Source organism: Lepidochelys kempii, chromosome 11, assembly GCF_965140265.1.
Source record: "Lepidochelys kempii isolate rLepKem1 chromosome 11, rLepKem1.hap2, whole genome shotgun sequence".
NCBI classification, from domain to species: domain Eukaryota; kingdom Metazoa; phylum Chordata; order Testudines; family Cheloniidae; genus Lepidochelys; species Lepidochelys kempii.
In genome coordinates, this window is record NC_133266.1 from 44,454,739 (window position 1) to 44,473,092 (window position 18,354).

The 18,354-nt window shown below is 41.1% G+C and overlaps 1 protein-coding gene across 1 annotated transcript in view; it reads right to left on the reverse strand.

The window, feature by feature from the left end:
* Positions 1-17,998, reverse strand: part of PDE11A (phosphodiesterase 11A) — a 211,783-nt gene extending 193,785 nt beyond the window's left edge. The window contains exon 1 of the mRNA XM_073305996.1: positions 16,936-17,998. Within this exon, the coding sequence (XP_073162097.1) occupies positions 16,936-17,742 (807 nt within the window). The 5' untranslated portion in view covers positions 17,743-17,998. The remainder of the gene's footprint in view (positions 1-16,935) is intronic.
* Positions 17,999-18,354: the final 356 nt, after the last annotated feature.

Genomic DNA, 18,354 nt, shown 5'->3' on the forward strand with positions numbered 1-18,354 from the left:
CAAGGCACAAGCACTTAATGCTTGTGTCAAGGGCTCTGGCTCCTGGAATCAAGTGATTATATCAGAATTTCACTTTTTTAAAAAAAATATGGATGCTAACTGTCCAGCCCTCACAACTGTAAAAATAACATTGATAATGGGACTATCCATCCAGATACATCCTTAACTGGGGTGATCCAAAGTTGTTGCCCATCCTCTGGGATGCTTCTAATAGGAAGGAGGGCCCTGACACTGCCCTGCCGGTCTGGACTGGAGGGAAGGGCCCTGCCACCACTACTCCAGAGGTGGGACAGGGCCACAGGGGACCCCATGTCCTAGTGTGTCTAGGGCCCAGATTACCTGAATCTGGCCTTGACTATACAAGATTCAGATCTTGCAAGTGGACCCACTTGGACAGCCCTTGCATATACAAAAATCTGTTTGCAGAATCAGTCCTGGGAAATGTGAGGAATTTAAATGACAACTGTACAAAAAACTGATCAATTTAGCAAAGTTGAGAATATGATGCTTCTCAAGAGCCATGACAATACTCCATATACTTATACTAACCAGTTTTATTTTTTAGTAGAAAATGAGAAAATTAATCAGTTAGGATCCAATCCTACTCTCTCTGGTTTTCATTGATTTCAATGGCAGAACCAGCTGGCAATTAATTTCTTCATATATAATCTATTTTTAAATAACCTATAGCCAATCACTCCGAAAAATGAAGTTTTCATTTAGAGGAGGCAATAAAATTATGTATAGTGGTTACCACTGAAGGAGTGAAGTCACTAAAAAATGTTTATAAGAACTCACATCTATTTTGCATTTTCAATTAAATATTTTCCCCAAAAAGTTATCATAAGGTCCCAGTGATCCAACAGATGACACTGCAAGCTTTCAAAAATTCCTATGAAACAACAGTCAGACCAAAGTAAGGGTTTTGCTCTGACTTTATCTAATTTAAACCTGAATAATTTTTTCTCCCAGATATTTGTAGCAGGAGGGTCAGTATGACTACGTGATTCCATATTCTGGTTTCTGGGCAAAGCCTTGCCAGTTGTATTTGAATGTTGATCTCAAATAGGAGTACACAAGTCATTGTTTACCATACTTTACAGTAAGGGTAAAGTATCTTTAAAAAAAAGAAAAGGAAACAGGTTTTTTTATTGGGGAACAAAAGGTACACATTTTAGAGTCATAACAAAGTAGTATCAAGACCGCATATAACAAAGGTGAACATAGTGACTGTATAAGAAGCAAAAGGGGGAGTTGAAAGGATAGCTGATCTGTTGCCTCTAGCTGAATGGGAATATTTTAAGCTTTGAATCTTGACAAAATTCAATCCATCTCTCTCTCAATGGCATAGGTTATTAAGCCATCTTTCTTTGCCTAGAACATCTGGTAGCCATTTTAGCAATTGCTTTGTCTCAAAATAAGATCTGCCTTCATTACCACGTACTGTCCTCAACAAAATGCTTTTGTTTTGTTTACTGAGCAGCACTCTAGCCTAGAACTGCTAATTCCAGAGTAGTTACTACTGGTTTCTACAGTCCGTCATTTGGCACTTTGGTGTTCAATAACTCTCCCTGTTTATGAGTAGGATCAGTATGACTTAGCCCAAAAATATAATTCCAAATCAGGTCAACTGTCACCTAATATAAAAGGGGTGGCCAAACTGTGGCTCGCAAGCTACATGCGGCTTTTTTACCATTAAAGTGCAGCACTCAGAGCCTACCCAGACTCCCCATTCTCCACCTACTGGACTGGGAAGGGGGGAAGCTCAGGACCTCTGCCTTGTAGCGGGGTGGTGTGATAGGGGCCTCTGCACAGTGGGGAGGGAGAATCTTAGGGCTTTTGCCAGCAGGGCGCACCTGCCAGGGCTCAGGGCTTCAGCAGGAGCGGGGCTGAAGCCCCTGCTCCTGGCATGTGTTGCCCGGTCTCACAAACTTCTGAAGATCGTCGTATGTGACTCGGAGGACTAGTAAATTTGGCCACCCCCATAGTACAATACACAATGAGCCCACTGTCTGAATATATTCCCAGCTATTATGTCTTAATGCTAATCTACAGGCTTTCTGTAAAAGAGGCTAAAGTATAAAGGCACATCTTAATGTGTTAAATTTATGGGAACAGTCTGAGTGGAAAAACAAGTGTGCACAGACAAAAAGCTCCTACTCAAGTTTGAAATTAAGAGTTACCTTATCCCACAAAACAGCAGAAAGCTAGCTGCAAGGCTATTACAGCAGAACTAAGACACTCTTTGAAGTTCTTGACAAAAATAAGAATGAGGAGGATCTGCAGGTTAACAGGCTTCTTCTCAAGAAGAGTGACGCAAATACTCTACAAAAACAACTACAGCCACTAGTACTCAGGCTGCTGGAGCAAAAACACAAAGCAAAATGACTTCCAACATGCTATTTTAAAATTACAAATCAGAATGTCATATTTCTCTAAGTTAACTAACAGTCTCTGGCAGAAAGATAAGGAAAGGGTGAAACAGGCTAACAGCACCTAGTCTGAGCACCTCCAATTTTAGTATTATCTGCAAATGGTAATGGGCACATAAGCTCCTTTAACAGATCGTTAATGATTTTCAGTAAGATGGGACATCAATCCCTACAATGAGACCTCCTTCCATATGGAAAGTCAATTCTACTGAAGCAGAAAATATCATTATAATTATTTTTCCCAATAAACTACAGGATAGAATCTTGTACACAGCTTAGACTATTGCAGACTTAGGACCAGATATTCAATTAATATAAATTTGTATACACTGATTTCCACCATAGGGCCAGGCTGATCTCAATTGTATCACCAACTTCCATTATTTGGTGTGGTTTTTTGTTTGTTTTTTTTTTTAACTCCAGATCTGCACCAGCATAACTACCCTTAACTAGTTTTTCTCTCTGGATCTCAACCTAACTTTACTTTGCTTTTTAGCGACAGGGCTGTGTGGCTACAGCCATGTTGCTAAAAGTCACACAGTGTAGCCGCTGTGTGTCGGCTCGCTTGCTGACAAAAAAACTTCCTCCCTCAATGAGCGGCGTTAGCACTGCTGGCATGAGAGCGCTCCTGCTGACAAAGAGCTGTTCACACCAGCACTGGTCTTCAGCCAAACTTTTGTCTTTTTTGGGAGGTGGGAGTTAACACCTCTGAAAGACAAAAGTTTTGTCGTGCAGTTGCTAGTGTAGACATAGGCTAGCTAGTAAAAGGATTTCTTCTACTCAAAGAACTTTGTGGACAAAGAAGCCTAAGCCACTATTCATTATCTAATGAGCCGCCTATGATCTAGAAAGGCCTGTATTTTCCTGGGATCATTCACCTAGGTCACACAAGAATTTCCCTAAATCAGGGGACTCTTCAAGTGGCTGGATCCATTGGCTTTATTGCACCTACAGAGACCTGAACAAAGCTGCACTGGCACCAGACAAAACTTGATGCAGTGACAAATGTTTTCCAAACAGATCAAAACATTTGTCACCGTAAAGACAGCTAAAAACATACACTTTCATAACATTATGTATTCAACTAGGCAGAGATTTTTTCAGGGGAAACTAAGGCACTCCCATTTGAACTACAATCGGAGTTGGACACTGAACTCTCTTAGGCTTCTTAGAAAATCACAGTTGGAGAATATAGCTGACATAGGGAAATTACAAAATCATAATGGGAGGGGAAGTAGTCTCTAGTCAGCAAGGTACGAGAGGACCTCCTCTCGTAATCTCTCTGATTAAACACAGGTCTACATGAACCCCTAACCTACCATGCTGTGCCCCACCTTTCTCACATGCCATTGTGTTTTCTAGTATACTTTTATTAGGGCTGTCAAGTGATTAAAAAAATTAATCATGATTAATCGTACTGTTAAACAATATTTACAACACAAAATACAAAGTGTACAGTGCTCACATTATATTCTTTAATCTAAATATTTGCACTGTGAAAAAAGAAACAGTATTTTTCAATTAACTTAATACAAGTACTGTAGTGCAATCTCTTTATCATGAAAGTTGAACTTATAAATGTAGAGTTATGTACAAAAAATAACTGCACTCGAAAATAACAATGTAAAACTTTAGAGCCTACAAGTCCTCTCAGTCCTGCTTCTTGTTCAGCCAATCACTCAGACAAACAAGTTTGTTTATATTTGCAGGAGATAATGCTGCCCCCTTCTTGTTTACAATGTCACCTGAAAGTCAGAACAGGTGTTGCAAGGTAGTTACGTGCCAGATGTGCTAAAGATTCATATGTCCCTTCATGCTTCAACCACCATTCCAGAGGACATGCGTCCATGCTGATGATCACTTCTGCTCGATAACGATCCAAAGCTGTGCAGACCAGTGCATGTTCATTTTCATCATCTGAGTCAGATGTCGCCAACGGAAGGTTGATTTTCATTTTGGTGGTTCGGGTTCTGTAGTTTCCGCATCAGACTGTTGCTCTTTTAAGACTTCTGAAAGCATGCTCCACACCCAGTCTCTCTCAGCTTTTGGAAGGCACTTCTGATTCTTAAACCTTGGGTCAAGTGCTGTAGCCATCTTTAGAAATCTCACACTGGTACCTTCTTTGCATTTTGTCAAATCTGCAGTGAAAGTGTTCTTAAAACGAACAACATGCTGGGTCATCATCTGAGACTGCTATAACATGAAATATATGGCAGAATGCGGGTAAAACACAGAGCAGGAGACATGCAATTCTCCCCCAAGGAGTTCAGTCGCAAATTTAATTAACACATTATTTTTTTAACGAGAATCATCAGCATGGAAGCATGTCCTCTGGAACGGCGGCCAAAGCATGAATGATCATACGAATGTTTAGCATATCTGGCATGTAAATACCTTGCAATGCCGCTACAAAAGTGTCATGTGAAAGTCTGTTCTCACTTTCAGGTGACACTGTAAATAAGCGGAAGGGCAGCATTATCTCCTGTAAATGTAAAAAAACTTGCTTGTCTTAGCAATTGGCTGCACAAGAAGTAAGACTGAGTGAACTTTATTTTCTTTTTGAGTGCGGTTATGTAACAAAAAAAAATCTACATTTGTAAATTGCGTTTTCACGATAAAGAGATTGCATTATGGTACTTGTATTTTTCAATTCACCTCATAGGATTTCTTTTATCATTTTTAGAGTGCAAATATTTGTAATAAAAATAATATAAAGTGAGCAATTGAAATCAATATATTTGAAATTGAAATCAATATATTTGAAAATGTAGAAAAACATCCAAAATATTTAATACATTTCAATTGGTATTCTATTTAGCAGTGCGATTAAAGTTGCAATTAATCGCAGTTAATTTTTTTAAGTTAATTACATGAGTTAACTGAAATTAACAGCCTAAACTTTTATTCCTCTAGCTGTGGAGAAACTCAAATAAGTAACATGGTCTGGCCCGAAGGGAGCTTATTGTTCAATTTCAGATGTTTAAGTTTCACTAAGCTTTCAGCAGAAAGAACAAAAATACTGCTGTTTACAGCTCATGAATATCATTCCTATTAATAGCATACCCTGCAGTACAATGTATCAAAACCACATTCATGCATTAATATCTTACAAGAAGTGATACTGTTTCAATGCAATACATAATCTATTTTTGTGTATGTGCTGGGAATTTTTGTATGTCAGCCCTGAAACCTATCTCATTTACTAGTTTGTTGTATATCCATTATCTATGTGCATTGTTTTCTTGTATAATAATGTTTGACTTACCAACATAAGCTACTCAACTCACTGGCAAGAAATTCATGATGAAATACTATTGCTGAGTTAAAAACAGTGGATAGCTTCATGACCAGTTAAAAACATTGTAGATATGAATGTTAAGCTAATAACATGCATAATTAAAGCTCATGCTTCAGAGCCTGAGTTAATCAAAGCAGGGGTCAGGAAGAACTTTTTTTTAAGCACATTATTAGCTAGATCAACTGTTCTCAAACTGAGGGGTGGGACCCCAAAGTAGGTCATGGCCCCATTTTAACGGTCACCAGGGCCAGCATTAGACTTGCTGGGGCCCAGAGCTGAAGCTGAAGCCTGAGCCCTGCTACTCCAGACTGAAGTCAAAGCCCAAAGTTTTCAGCCCGGGGCAGCAGGGCTCCAGCTCCACACACACCACACCCGGGGTTACATAGTATTTTTTGTTATCAGAAGGGGGTCACGGTGCAATGAAGTTTGAGAACTGCTAAGCTAGATGTTTTTCATTCCTCTGAACCAAAGGGTATTGATGACACCACCATAGACAGTATATCAAATTAGATGAACCTGTGGTTTGACCAGGTATGACAGCTTTTCTGTGTTCATCTCCACAACCTGTAGTTTTATCAAAGAAATATGATCTGTCAGGTAATCAGTTTTTACAAACCCAGGTTCCTGTCATACTAAACCTTGACGCATCAGTTCCATTACTATCTGGTCTAGAACAGTGGTTCTCAAACTCTTCCATACAACAACCCCCATTTCCATACCAAGACCCGCTCAGGGAGCCCATCTGATCTAGCCATTACTCCACTCCAATTTAACGATGTGGTTCAAACCCCCAAAGTCACTCCCCTAAAGAGACATGATCACTGTATACAAATTATTGAATGGCTTTAGGCCTGTTGTATCTCCGAGTAAATAACAAAACTTCCACTGACTTCAATGGAATTTGCATACAGGTTTAGCCCTAGGTCCTGCAAACATTTATGCATGTGCACTTTATGTGTTTCAGTAGTCCCAATAAGTTCAATGCAACTACTTACTTTTGAAGTTACAAATGGGGTTAAATGTTTGCAGGATCTGGGTCCTAGAGACTTCTGTCAACTTGAGTAAAGTCTCTTAAAATATTTCCTAATGATAAGAAATGATACTGCTCAGTATGTTGCGCTGTACATTGTTAAACTAGGATTGAGCTGCGTAGAGCTCCTACTCTATGAAGCTGCATCTGACTGTTAGTTTGAAATGTTTATAATATAACAGTATTTAAAAATGAAAAATAAAGCTGATAATGAATTTATTTTGTATAAATGGTCAGTGTATTTGTAAACAAATTACATTAAGCTGATTTCCTCAAGGGAAAAAATATATACAATAGCATGCAACTATGAACACGTAAAATGAACTACTCATTTGCCATGGAAAATTGAAAGACAATAAAACTTTAGAGAACAGATAAACTTGAAGTGATACCAGAATCATTCTGCAAAAAGAAAAGGAGTACTTGTGGCACCTTAGAGACTAACCAATGTATCTGAGCATGAGCTTTCGTGAGCTACAGAATCATTCTGGACAATCTTACAGTCTTTATTCAGTCCTTGTTCTTGAAATGGAATTTCTGCTTGAGTGAGAACGGTAGGATTGGGCCTTTGGCTCTAGGGTAACTGCTCTATTTAAACCAAATGTATAATTTAACTACATTATGTAGAAGGTATTCCCATTACAGTATGGGATTTTATGAGAGTGCCATAATTTTGAAATAGTATTCCTATTTTTCTAAGGAAGTGATAACCTATATTCAGTATCATCTTTAAGGCCATCTTTCTGGTGGACAGACTAATAAAGGTATAAAGGATAACATAAAAGAGCTTTAATAAGCAATAAATACAGTGATATCTACTGAATATCTAAACAAAATGGAAAACTAAAGAATTTATGCGGACAAATGAGGGAACATTCATTGAAAATAATGCATGTGTGAGACCTAAAATATGTCTGGCTAATGGGGAGTTCCAGATAAAAGCCATTCAGGTAAATGAGCTACTAATGTATTTACATCTATAAGGTGTTAAGCACCTACTGTGAACTTCTGAGTGTCCTCACCTCACAGTATGTGTAAATGTTATATATGCATCTCAGCTCTGCCCATTGAACTGAGAGCAGCCAACACCTTGAAGAAGGTGCTCAGCATGTTGCAGATTTTATCCCAAAATATCGCCGCATTACCTTTCTTCTTCCAGATCTTTTCTGTACTGTTGTGTCGACTTGTCAGTGCTGGCTTCTCCTTGGAATTCCTCTTTCTTGACTTTTTTGCTCATTTACGTTAAAGGAATTGGAATTTAATATTTATATTTCTCTAAATTGTTTCAAGTTTCATTTTAATTCTTGGCTGCTGCTTCTTTACTCACCTTATCTTTTGTTTCTCTTGTTTGTGTATGCATATGTATATTTTATATATACACATATAACAAACACACTAAGAAATGAACAGAAACAATTCTGCAGCATAAGAGGACAAAGGAAAATGAAGACGAGAACAAAAATAAAGATATGCCTGATTATGCAAAGATACTGAGCACCTCCAATTTTGATTTGCTGCAGCTGGAGTTGCTGCTCAGAACCTCTAAAATTAGATGTGGAAATACACAGTTAAGGCCCCCAAACAAATATATGAAAAAACCTAATGTGTCTTTCAAAATCAGTTTAATCTCATCTGGGACCACAAAAACTAAAATGCCTTTATCAGAACTATATGGTTATTACATGGTCATATATCACTACAGGGCAGAGTAAAGGTTGTTCGGGTGCTTTAACTTTGCATTTCTTATCTTACCATGTTCAAAGTTAAAGTTATAATACTGGAATTTCCTGGGTTTGTAATATTTGGTTTGGGGATAATTACAACATCCATACAATGTTTGTTACCATGAAGTACTGCTTCATACAGTCAACCTTAACTTCAACTTAAATTAAATCTTCATCTTAAATTTTTAATTTTAATTCTCTATTTTAATTCTCTTCTCCATTTCCTGTTATTGCATCCATTCATGTTTAATGTCCTAACAAATTCTCTGAATTCATTTCTGCAATATTTTGTGTAATTGATGTTTTTTCTTGTTTGATTGTCTATCTTGTTTGTCATGTTTCTATGACCTCTGCTCTTCAAAATACCTATCATTCTACCCTTGGGGAAGGGAATATTACTGGCTAGTACTGGAATGAATACAACACTACCATGATGTTCCCCCTCTGATGTTATCTGGACCGGTGATCTGCTAGGTCACTCCAATCCTTGACTCTGGGAGCCAGCCTTACCCTGCTCTGCTGTGAGAACGCCCATTCCTGGGCTGTTCACGCACAGCCTCTGGCATGTAAGCTGCTCCTTGGATTGTGCAGCCGATTGACACTAGCCAATATCTCTGGTCCCAGACACAACCCTAAGAACCTCCGTCTTGCAGTGTCCAGTTATGCCTGCTGGACACTGAAAGCTTATATGAGTTCATCAATTTAACAAATAAATTGATATGTCCAAGGCTTGTTATCCCAAGGGGAGTCTCAGACATGCTTCAAACAAAATGCAGTGCTTCAGGTAGAATAAACAAACAGATTTACTAACTATAAAGATAAATTTTTAAGTGATTATAAGTCAAAGCATAACAAGTCAACCTGGTCAAATGAAACAAAAGCAAAATGCATTCTAAGCTGATCTTAACACTTTCAATGCCCTTACAAACTTAGATGCTTCTCACCACAGGCTGGCTGGTTGCTCTTCAACCAGGCTCTCCCCTTTGATCAGCCCTTCAGTCGCTTGGTTGTGGTGGTGTCTGTAGATGTAGGTGGAAGAGAGAGGAAGAGCATGGCAAAGTCTCTCCCTTTTATCATGTTCTTTCTTCCCTCTTGGCTTTGCCCACCCCCACTCCCCTTCAGACTCAGGTAAGCATTACCTCATCGCAGTCCCAAACTGGCCAAAGGAAGGGGGGGGTGACTCACTCGAGAGTACAACAGAGCCTTTTGTTGTTGCCTAAGCCAGCGTCCTTTGTTCCTGTGAGGCTGGGCTGGGTTTGTCCCCTACCTGCCCTGATGAGGTGTGAACTGCCTCTCTGCTCTTGGAGAATTTTTGCCTGGGCTTATTTTTAGCCACGAGGCTACATTTTCAGCCTCATAACTACATACATGAAATTATAACCTATAACATCACTGTAACAACAATGCTCAGTGCATCATGAGCCTTCCAAAGACACCCAACATGACAAACTTTGTATTGGACACCACACAATCATTTTACAAGGATGAACATGGGGGTGCTGGGTGTTCCCCCGAGGCACAGAGCATCACAACTACCAGCTGATGTCTGCTTTTTAAAAGCTGCTGAATAAAACAATTCTTCAAATGTTTCCCTTAAACTGAACTGTACCTCCCAGGCCCTATGCTGACAATCACTTATCAACTCTGTGAAACTGAAAGAGATATAGTACTGATATTGATATCTAATGGTTACCTTGCACAATAAAATGCAGCTCCTATCTGCTCATGCCCTTCTGTTATCTAAAAGGCCTTTCCTACAAGGGAACTCCCAGCCTAAAAAATTTACACAAATGAGTGTGAGTCTTTGTAATATTACTGTATGATGATAAGGAAAAAAATCCAGCCAAGAGTTGTAATCCATGTATTCTATATTATCAGGATCTGTGTATTATACATAAAGAACAAATTGTGCCAGAGTGCAGCGCAATAGCACATTCCCAGTAGGCAAAATGACTTTCCTCTGGCTTCTTTCTCCCTTTCCTTGCATAGGTATAAAGGAGAAGGTCTATAAGAATTGCTACTGGGGAGCCACTGAGAGGAAAGTTCCCACATTCAGGTTTTCAGGACTTTGCTGAACCCCATTCTGAAGATGTTTGCATTTAAGTTTTCAGGGATTTTGCAGCACAGAAGGCAAGGCTTTGTGTTTTGCTTCTGGTAACTTGTTTTTATGTACTGTTATAAAGCATTACTTCTGTTGGAAAAACCATTTAATTCCTGGTTTTATTTCTATTGTACCCCACCAGCTTCCAAGTGAAATGATGTTTTTCTCTTCTAATAGCTCTTTTTCTCTTCCCCCACATCATTAAAAACTCATGTTTTACTTTCTCTAAAACTGCTTTTCATAATTATGATTTTAATACAAGATCATAATAGTACCCTTTCCCCTTGTTTTACTGCCATTGGCAGAATGTCATTTTTACCCGTTTGAGACTATACTTACTGCTCTACTGAGTGAGCTGTTTTCACTGATCTGGGGAAGGGTTTGCGATGCCATCAAATTAGCTTCCCAGTTTTGTACAGCTAAACTAATAAATTATCTTTCAGATAATGTTAATGTTTCTTGTGACTACAATATTTAAAATGCTGCTCTGCTTGCTGATGTACAAAAGTTGGGGTAAAATGGAAATAATCCATAAATAAGGACTAAAAGCAGTAAAACACTCTGAGGAAAAAGGACCAATGTCTTGAAAATCGATAACTTTAAGCTACCTAAATTAAATACTTTAAATAAATTATTAAAGATGAATTCTATATGCCTGCCATCTATGTATTTATAATGCACTCATTACTCTAGCAGCTGAGCACAAATACTGCACCTTTATGATGTACTATGATGGCCTCACAGCATTTTTTTCTCACTTTTTTTTCCTGCTTGTTTTTCACATTAAAAATACAGGTCAAGACTTCCCTGTTGTTGCTCCTAGACCCTGTTGAAGGAACTGGAGTGGGATAAGCTGAAATATGAGCTGTAGCTTTCCCTGTATTCAGCTGACGGGAGAAGGGATGCTGAATCTCAGGACTTATCCACATACACAAGATGTACTGGTGTAGTTAAAGCGGTACAACCCTCCCAACCCCCTATAGTGGACAAAGTTATATCCAGGTTCTGAGCATGTCACGCAAAGTGGTGAGCACCCTCAACTCTCAGTGAAAACAACAAATTGCAGGAGTTTAGTACTCAGCAGTATTGGGTCCAAATTTCCTTATTGATTAATATTAATCTGCTTCTTAAAACATTCTCATTTAAGAGACGTTGCAATTTTAGAATGAAGATTTTTTTCCATTGAGAATCAGTGATGTTCCAAAAAATTACACTACCTACTTTTTGTTCCAGTTGGAGTAAGTCTCAAAGAAATACACAGATAGTGAGAAGCATTACAAGAGTAGTCCTGCTGAGTCTTATTGATGAAAGCAGCCCCATATGTCAAAATCCAGCGTACACACATTTTTTTAAACTGAATCTGATAAATTCCTTTTTGCAAATCAGTTGGATTATTTCTGAATAACAGTTGCAAGACTGGACTCTTAAACTAAAACAAAGGATGTTTTTCCAATAATATCTGCACTTCATCCAAGTTTAAAATTTTCATTAGCACAAACTTTCTAATAAAAATTTATCTTTATAAATGACTTAGCACAAAATTATAATGTATTCAGTTTTTCTGCTGTTGTACATTTCTAAAGGCTTGTTTTAAGCTGAAATATGTGATATTTCACTTTAATTAAAAATGCCTTTTATCTTACAAGGAAATGTAATGAAGAAATGAAATAATAGAACTGAACATGCAACATCTAGAATCTAAGGTATATAACATTCATCAGCAGGAATTTCCTACTTTCATACGCTGAATGTTTTTTATTCTCTGCTAGCCTCAGAAATGTTTGTTTAATGACTCTTAAACTTCATAAATCGTTACCTTGGGGAAATAGAGCCAATTAGTTATTTAATATTAATAAAAATTTATTACTATTCAATCTTCAAATTTAAAACTAATTCTGGTCCTGATCTTGCGAAGTAAGTACCGTATGTAAGTAGTCTTATTGACTTCAATGGGACTGCTCGCATGAGTAAGGGTTTGTAAGATCCAGCCCAATAACCTAACCATCACCAGATTCACTATTAAGGCCTCAAGCTATTATTTGATTTCATGACTATTCCACTTCAGAAAAAGGCATTTTGTAACAAAAATATCATATCCTCTTTGAAAACACCATGTAAGTCATTACAAACTATTTAAACCAGTGGCACTTTGTATGGGCACAGGGGACCTATCTCCACACATCACAGTGCAGGGTTGGGATCTAAAGTTTGAGGGCCCAATCTTACATGATGAGCACTCTTAACTCCCTGTGACTTCAGTGGAAGTTGAAGGCACTCTGTTTGTAACAAGAGCCCAATCCAATTTCCTCTGAAATTAATGGAATGACTTCCCAGTGATTTCAATGGGAGTTTAATCAGGCCCTGTGGAAGTAAAAGCAATGGTTGACACATTGAATGATAAACTGCCTAAATCTTGTTAATTTCTTGCTAATTAAATTCACTTATCTGTAAACCAGTTGAATGTTAGGGGAATATCTTTGTCTCTTTAACTTGCTTTATGATGTTCTGAAACACAATCTTTAAATGAAATTAAAGGTGTTTGTTTACCTAATATCTCTCAATATTTCTTTGACTTCACTGTGGTCAATCTCTAATATAAAAAAGGAATGCTACTCTGTCATCCTTTTTTCCTCCATCTGTCAGCCTGACAAAGCTACCTGCTGATGTTTTTTCACTTCACAGCTGATCAAACACCTTCATCATTAACACTGACTAATCATATCACATTTTTATTAATTTTTAAAGTAGTGTATTGTGAGCACTAACAATGATCTGAAAGCACTAGCAATGATCTGAAAGGGAACATCTGTCACTTGTCTTTGCACTTGTATCAGAGCCTCTTTAGGAGTCTTTATTCTTGCTAGTGTTAAATAGAGTAGATCTCCTTTTGCTTTAATAATATGTAATGGTCACAAGCCTGCCAGGTACAAGAAAATAAATTGCATTAACTCAGAACCACACTGGTTAATCAAAAGAGAAGCCAGATCTTCAATTCTATTCTCAGACAAAACCCTCAATGAAGCCAGAGACTGAAGCTTCTGATGCCAAAGCTGATCAGAAGTAACTCCACTGAAGTCAATGAAAGTTGCAACAGTGTAAACCTGATGTAAATAAGGTGACAACAGGGCCCAAGACTCTACCCTCTTCCTCAATAAGTATATATTTGTTGGTTTAAGCACATAGAGAAGTGTATTAGGTATAAACTTTTAGTCTGACTACAATGAACAGAAGCCAGCCATAAGAAGTAGAATGTAAAATAAATATTGATTGGTCAGTTAATAGAATATGCCTTGATTATTTTTCTCCGTTTTCTGCCATGTACAAATAAATCTATTAAAGTAATTGAGCTCTTTCAAGGAAAAAGGGCAAGGGAGACTAAAATGGTCTAGTCCCTCATCCCTAGGAAACTCCATGCCACACCAGTGGTCCCCTCACCTCCTGCAAGGAAAGCACCTGGAGCTGTCCAGAGACTCCATGAACCCAGAGACAACAGATGACATAGTGAGGGGCAGACCCTGGCTCTAGCAAACTCCAGTACCTTTCGATACTATAGACACTTAGTACTACTGAGGGAATCTCCTGGCTAGCTACTTCTTGCTTTAATCTCTTCATGTTGCAACCATCTCATAGGCAGCACACTGTCAATGATTGGGAAAGAAGATAGGGAGACGGCAGGCAGGTGGGGAGGGATGATGGTGATGGTTTAGAGGGGAGGGCTGGATCGGAAACAGAGGGGGAAGGGGAGCAAATAATGGTGAGGGAAAAGAAGAAAAATCTGAATTTATCAGATGAGTGCCAAAATTTGTCCTCAGTCAGTTTGTTGTATATGTTATATCCCTTTCTCTTAACCTCTCTCTCTCTCTCTCTCTCTTTAGTTTGTAAAGTCTGGGGGGCAGAGACCTGTCTCAACTTATGCATCTAAGGTGCCTACCACACTTTTGGGTCCTTGATGAATAATAAATAGTATCACTCAAAACTCAAAAATTCATCCTGACAGGCCTGTATTTTAAAAAACGCTCTGTTCTAATCTCCAGTCTTCTCCCTGAATGGTTCAGGAACAACTGTTAATTTTTGTTTGTGTGTTTGCTTTTTATTATTCTAGGACAAGATTAGACATTGGGCAAATGTTTATCATCAAGCAGTTAAAATATTTAAGTCCCAGCTATGAAGCTATATATTTATTTCTCAATCCTATATAGCTCTCCATGTCTAATTGGGTGAGAGAGGCCTGTTTTACATGTAACAGAAAGGAAAAATAAGCAAAAAGAAAAGTAGGAAACCTGAAAGTGTGTGTGTGTGTGTAAGTGTGTAAAAGTTGATCTAAATTCAGAAAGCTCAAGGTTGAATCCTGGCCCTACCCATGTCAATGGGACATGAAAGTTTTGCCATCACCTTCACAGAGGTCAGGATTTCATCCTCAGAGTTCAAAGTGAGTAATCTGAAGTGGTGGAGAAAGTCCTTGTAAGGGGAGATGGGAGTTGTTACCTTGTTCTCAGAAATAGGTTTGGAAATCTGTGCTGATCCAGAGGGGCACATGCAAAGGCTTTTCAGAAATATTTTATCTTTAGATTGGTTTAGTAGTAACCAGGAAGGGAAGTTTAACTCAGCAGTGATAGAGAATAAGGATAATAATAATTTGCACTTTTATAGCAACTTTCATTAGAGGTTCTCAAAGTACTTTGCAAAGTGAATCAAGCCTTAAAACAACCCTGTGATGTGAAGTATAGAAATATAACAATACTCATTTTACAGCCAGTTAACCTAGCCTTATCAGCCATTCTGGATTTTGTGGATCTGCTCTAATTTTACTTGAGCAATCTCATGCCTTGCAAGTAATACCTAGGAGGGACCCCTAGAACTGTCCCCTAGGAGGGACCTAGGCATTACTTGCAAGGCATGAGATTGCTCAAGTAAAATTAGAACAGATCCACAAAATCCAGAATGGCTGATAAGGCTAGGTTAACTGGCTGTAAAATGAGTACTGTTATATTTCTATACTTCACATCACACAGTTGTTTTAAAATAAGTTATCTGCAGTGGTTGCCAAAGTAGGGTTTGTGGGTGGCAGAGGGGCTTGTGTTCTTCCAAGAAGGTCCATGTCAGCACCCTCTCCCCATGGCTGTGGTGTTAAGGGCACAGTGTAGCCTGTGACAGACTGACAATGTCCTGTAGGATTCTGGGCAAACCTTATGGAACTAAATTAAATCTTACTGAATTAGGTTTAGTACCTTTGGGGGACAGTTGTATTAAAAATGAAATTTTGTGCATGTGTGTGTACATTGCGTGCAATGCCTCTAGGAGGAGGGGGTTGCTAATGTAATTCCTCTAGCTATCAGCCCTTTGAAGCCACCTCTAGGGAGAGGTACACAAATACTAGTTCAGACTGGATTTGCCAGAGCCTGACAGACAGAGAAAGGATTTTTGAATAAATGGCTTGGTTTTAAACAAGCTCATAGCTTTCTTCCTGATCCAGCATATTTCTATACTTCACATCACAGAGTTGTTTTAAGGATTGATTCACTTTGCAAAGTACTTTGAGAACCTCTAATGAAAGTTGCTATAAAAGTGCAAATTATTATTATCCTTATTCTCTATCACTGCTGAGTTAATATTCCCTTCCTGGTTACTACTAAACCAATGGTTCCCGAAACCAGCTTCAGAAGCCCACAAGCCATCATCATAATACGTTATATCATGACACTGATGCAATCTCACATTGCACTGTTGTAGTAATCTGTTAGTGTTTGAATGCACGGTGACTGTCCCCAACCAACAGGAAAACTCAAAAGGTGGGTAAGCTTAGGTCCAGTGTGGTTAAGTGGCTTGCCCTAGCCAGGGCCTGGCAGAGCCACCACCCAGAAACCCTGACATCTCACTACCTATCAATTTGATTAAGAGCTCAGCGTGCTGGATAGGGAATGGGATTTCTCCCTAGTGTCAGGCTTAATCCTATGGTTACAAAATTTAATTCTTTCTAGGTTTCCCCCCCCTCCTCCCAGGGCACACAGCTTATGCACAGGGCAGCAGTAATGGGGCAGTGTTGCTGCCCTGCCCTGCTCCCCTTTTGGAAAGTCACACTGTTCCAGAAGCCAAGAAGCCTCACTCACCCAAGAAGCCCTGGCTGGGATGATTTAATTGGGTATGGGTCCTGCTTTTGAGCAGGGGGTTGGACTAGATGACCTTCTGAGGTCCCTTCCAACCCTGATATTCTATGATTCTATGATTCAGGTCCCCGCAAACTGAGGGGCACATGGCAGGCAGGCAGCTGGGCCTTGAGTCCCCACAGGTGGCCAGCACATGAGTTTCTGTGCCCATAAACTCACACACCCTATGGGTAGCCCTGGTCCTACCTGGTAAGCGTCTGGGATGTTGACTGTCTCCCCGTGCTCTGCCACATAGCCGATGATGCCCTTGCCCCAGGGCACCTGCACCTCGTTGGAGTTCTCGGTGCTGCAGCAGGGCAGGAGTGGGGTGCCCGCATGCACGTCGAAGAACTTGGACACCAGGCTCTTCTTGCCCGACGCAGCTGCCTCCACCAGGAAGAGCGAGCTCCGGTCGGCCTCCACCATGAGGCAGACGAAGATGAGGATCTTGTAGCTGAGGCTGGTGAGGTCCAGGTCGTTGGAGATGTCCTTGACCAGCTCCAGGAAGAACTGGCGCTCGTTGTGCTCCTTGAGGTGGCGCTTGTAGTCCAGGGCGGTGGGCGGGTACTGGGGCAGGCTGACCCGGGACTCCAGCAGGGCGCTGAGGATGTGCGCCGTGGTCGGGGGCAAGGAGCTGGCTTTCCTGAGCAGGGCCCTTCTCCGCATGCTGCTGAGGGGCTCCTGGGCTCGGGCGTGCACGTGCTCGTCGTAGGTCAGGTTGACGTGGATGGCCTTGGACCTGGCGAAGCTCTGCCTCAGCTCCTTCTGGGAGGCCCTTCGCTGCAGCCCGCCCGCCGCGCTGGCCTCCCCGGGGCCACTGCTGGCCCAGCTGCTGGCGGGGCCCAGACCGGGGCTGCCGCTGCTTCGCCGGGCTTCAGGGCCGCCGGCGGCGCTGTCGGTGCCCGGAGGCGCTGCGGCGAGCGACTTCCTCCTCTTCAGCCACTTCTCCACCAGCTCCGGGTGCCGGTCCAGGAAACTTTCCACCGCAGCGAAGTCCAGGCTGCCAGCCGACATGGTCCCCGGGCTCCAGCGCCGCCGCCGCCGCCGCCTCACAACACCGGCTCCGCTCCCAGCTTGGGACCGCTCCCGAAACTGCCTCGAACTATTTCCGACCCCGATGAATCATGGCAGAAGGGAGAGGAGATCACCCACCTTCCCAGCCCGCTTTAGCCGTAGGGAGCGGTCCCTCCCTCAGAGGTGGGGAGGCTGCCCAGAAGTGAGGGAGCAACGTTTGCCTGACTTTCCGCCCTCGTCCAGGCTGGCCCCCCTCCTCCTCCTGCTCCTCCTCCACCTGGCCCCGGCTCTCTGCTCTGCCCTGGCCCGCGGTTCTCCCTTGTCCCCTCCTACCCGCTCCCTGGTCTGGCGCTTGGTTCTGGGCCAGGTCCCCCTGCTCCCCCCCCACTTCCTCAGGGAAAGGTGCGGCCGCGGCTTCCCCGGGATGCACTGATCCGAAAGCGCTTTTGCAAACCCTTCTGCGAACTGCTGCGGCTGCAAGCGGCTGCTCCTGCGTAACCCAGCTAGCAGACCACTGAGGGCGGGAGTGGGAAGGGAGGGAAGAACGCGTGAGTCGAGAGGGGAGGAGGGGGGAGGAAGAGCAAGTGGAGATACCAGGGACACAGTCAGCAG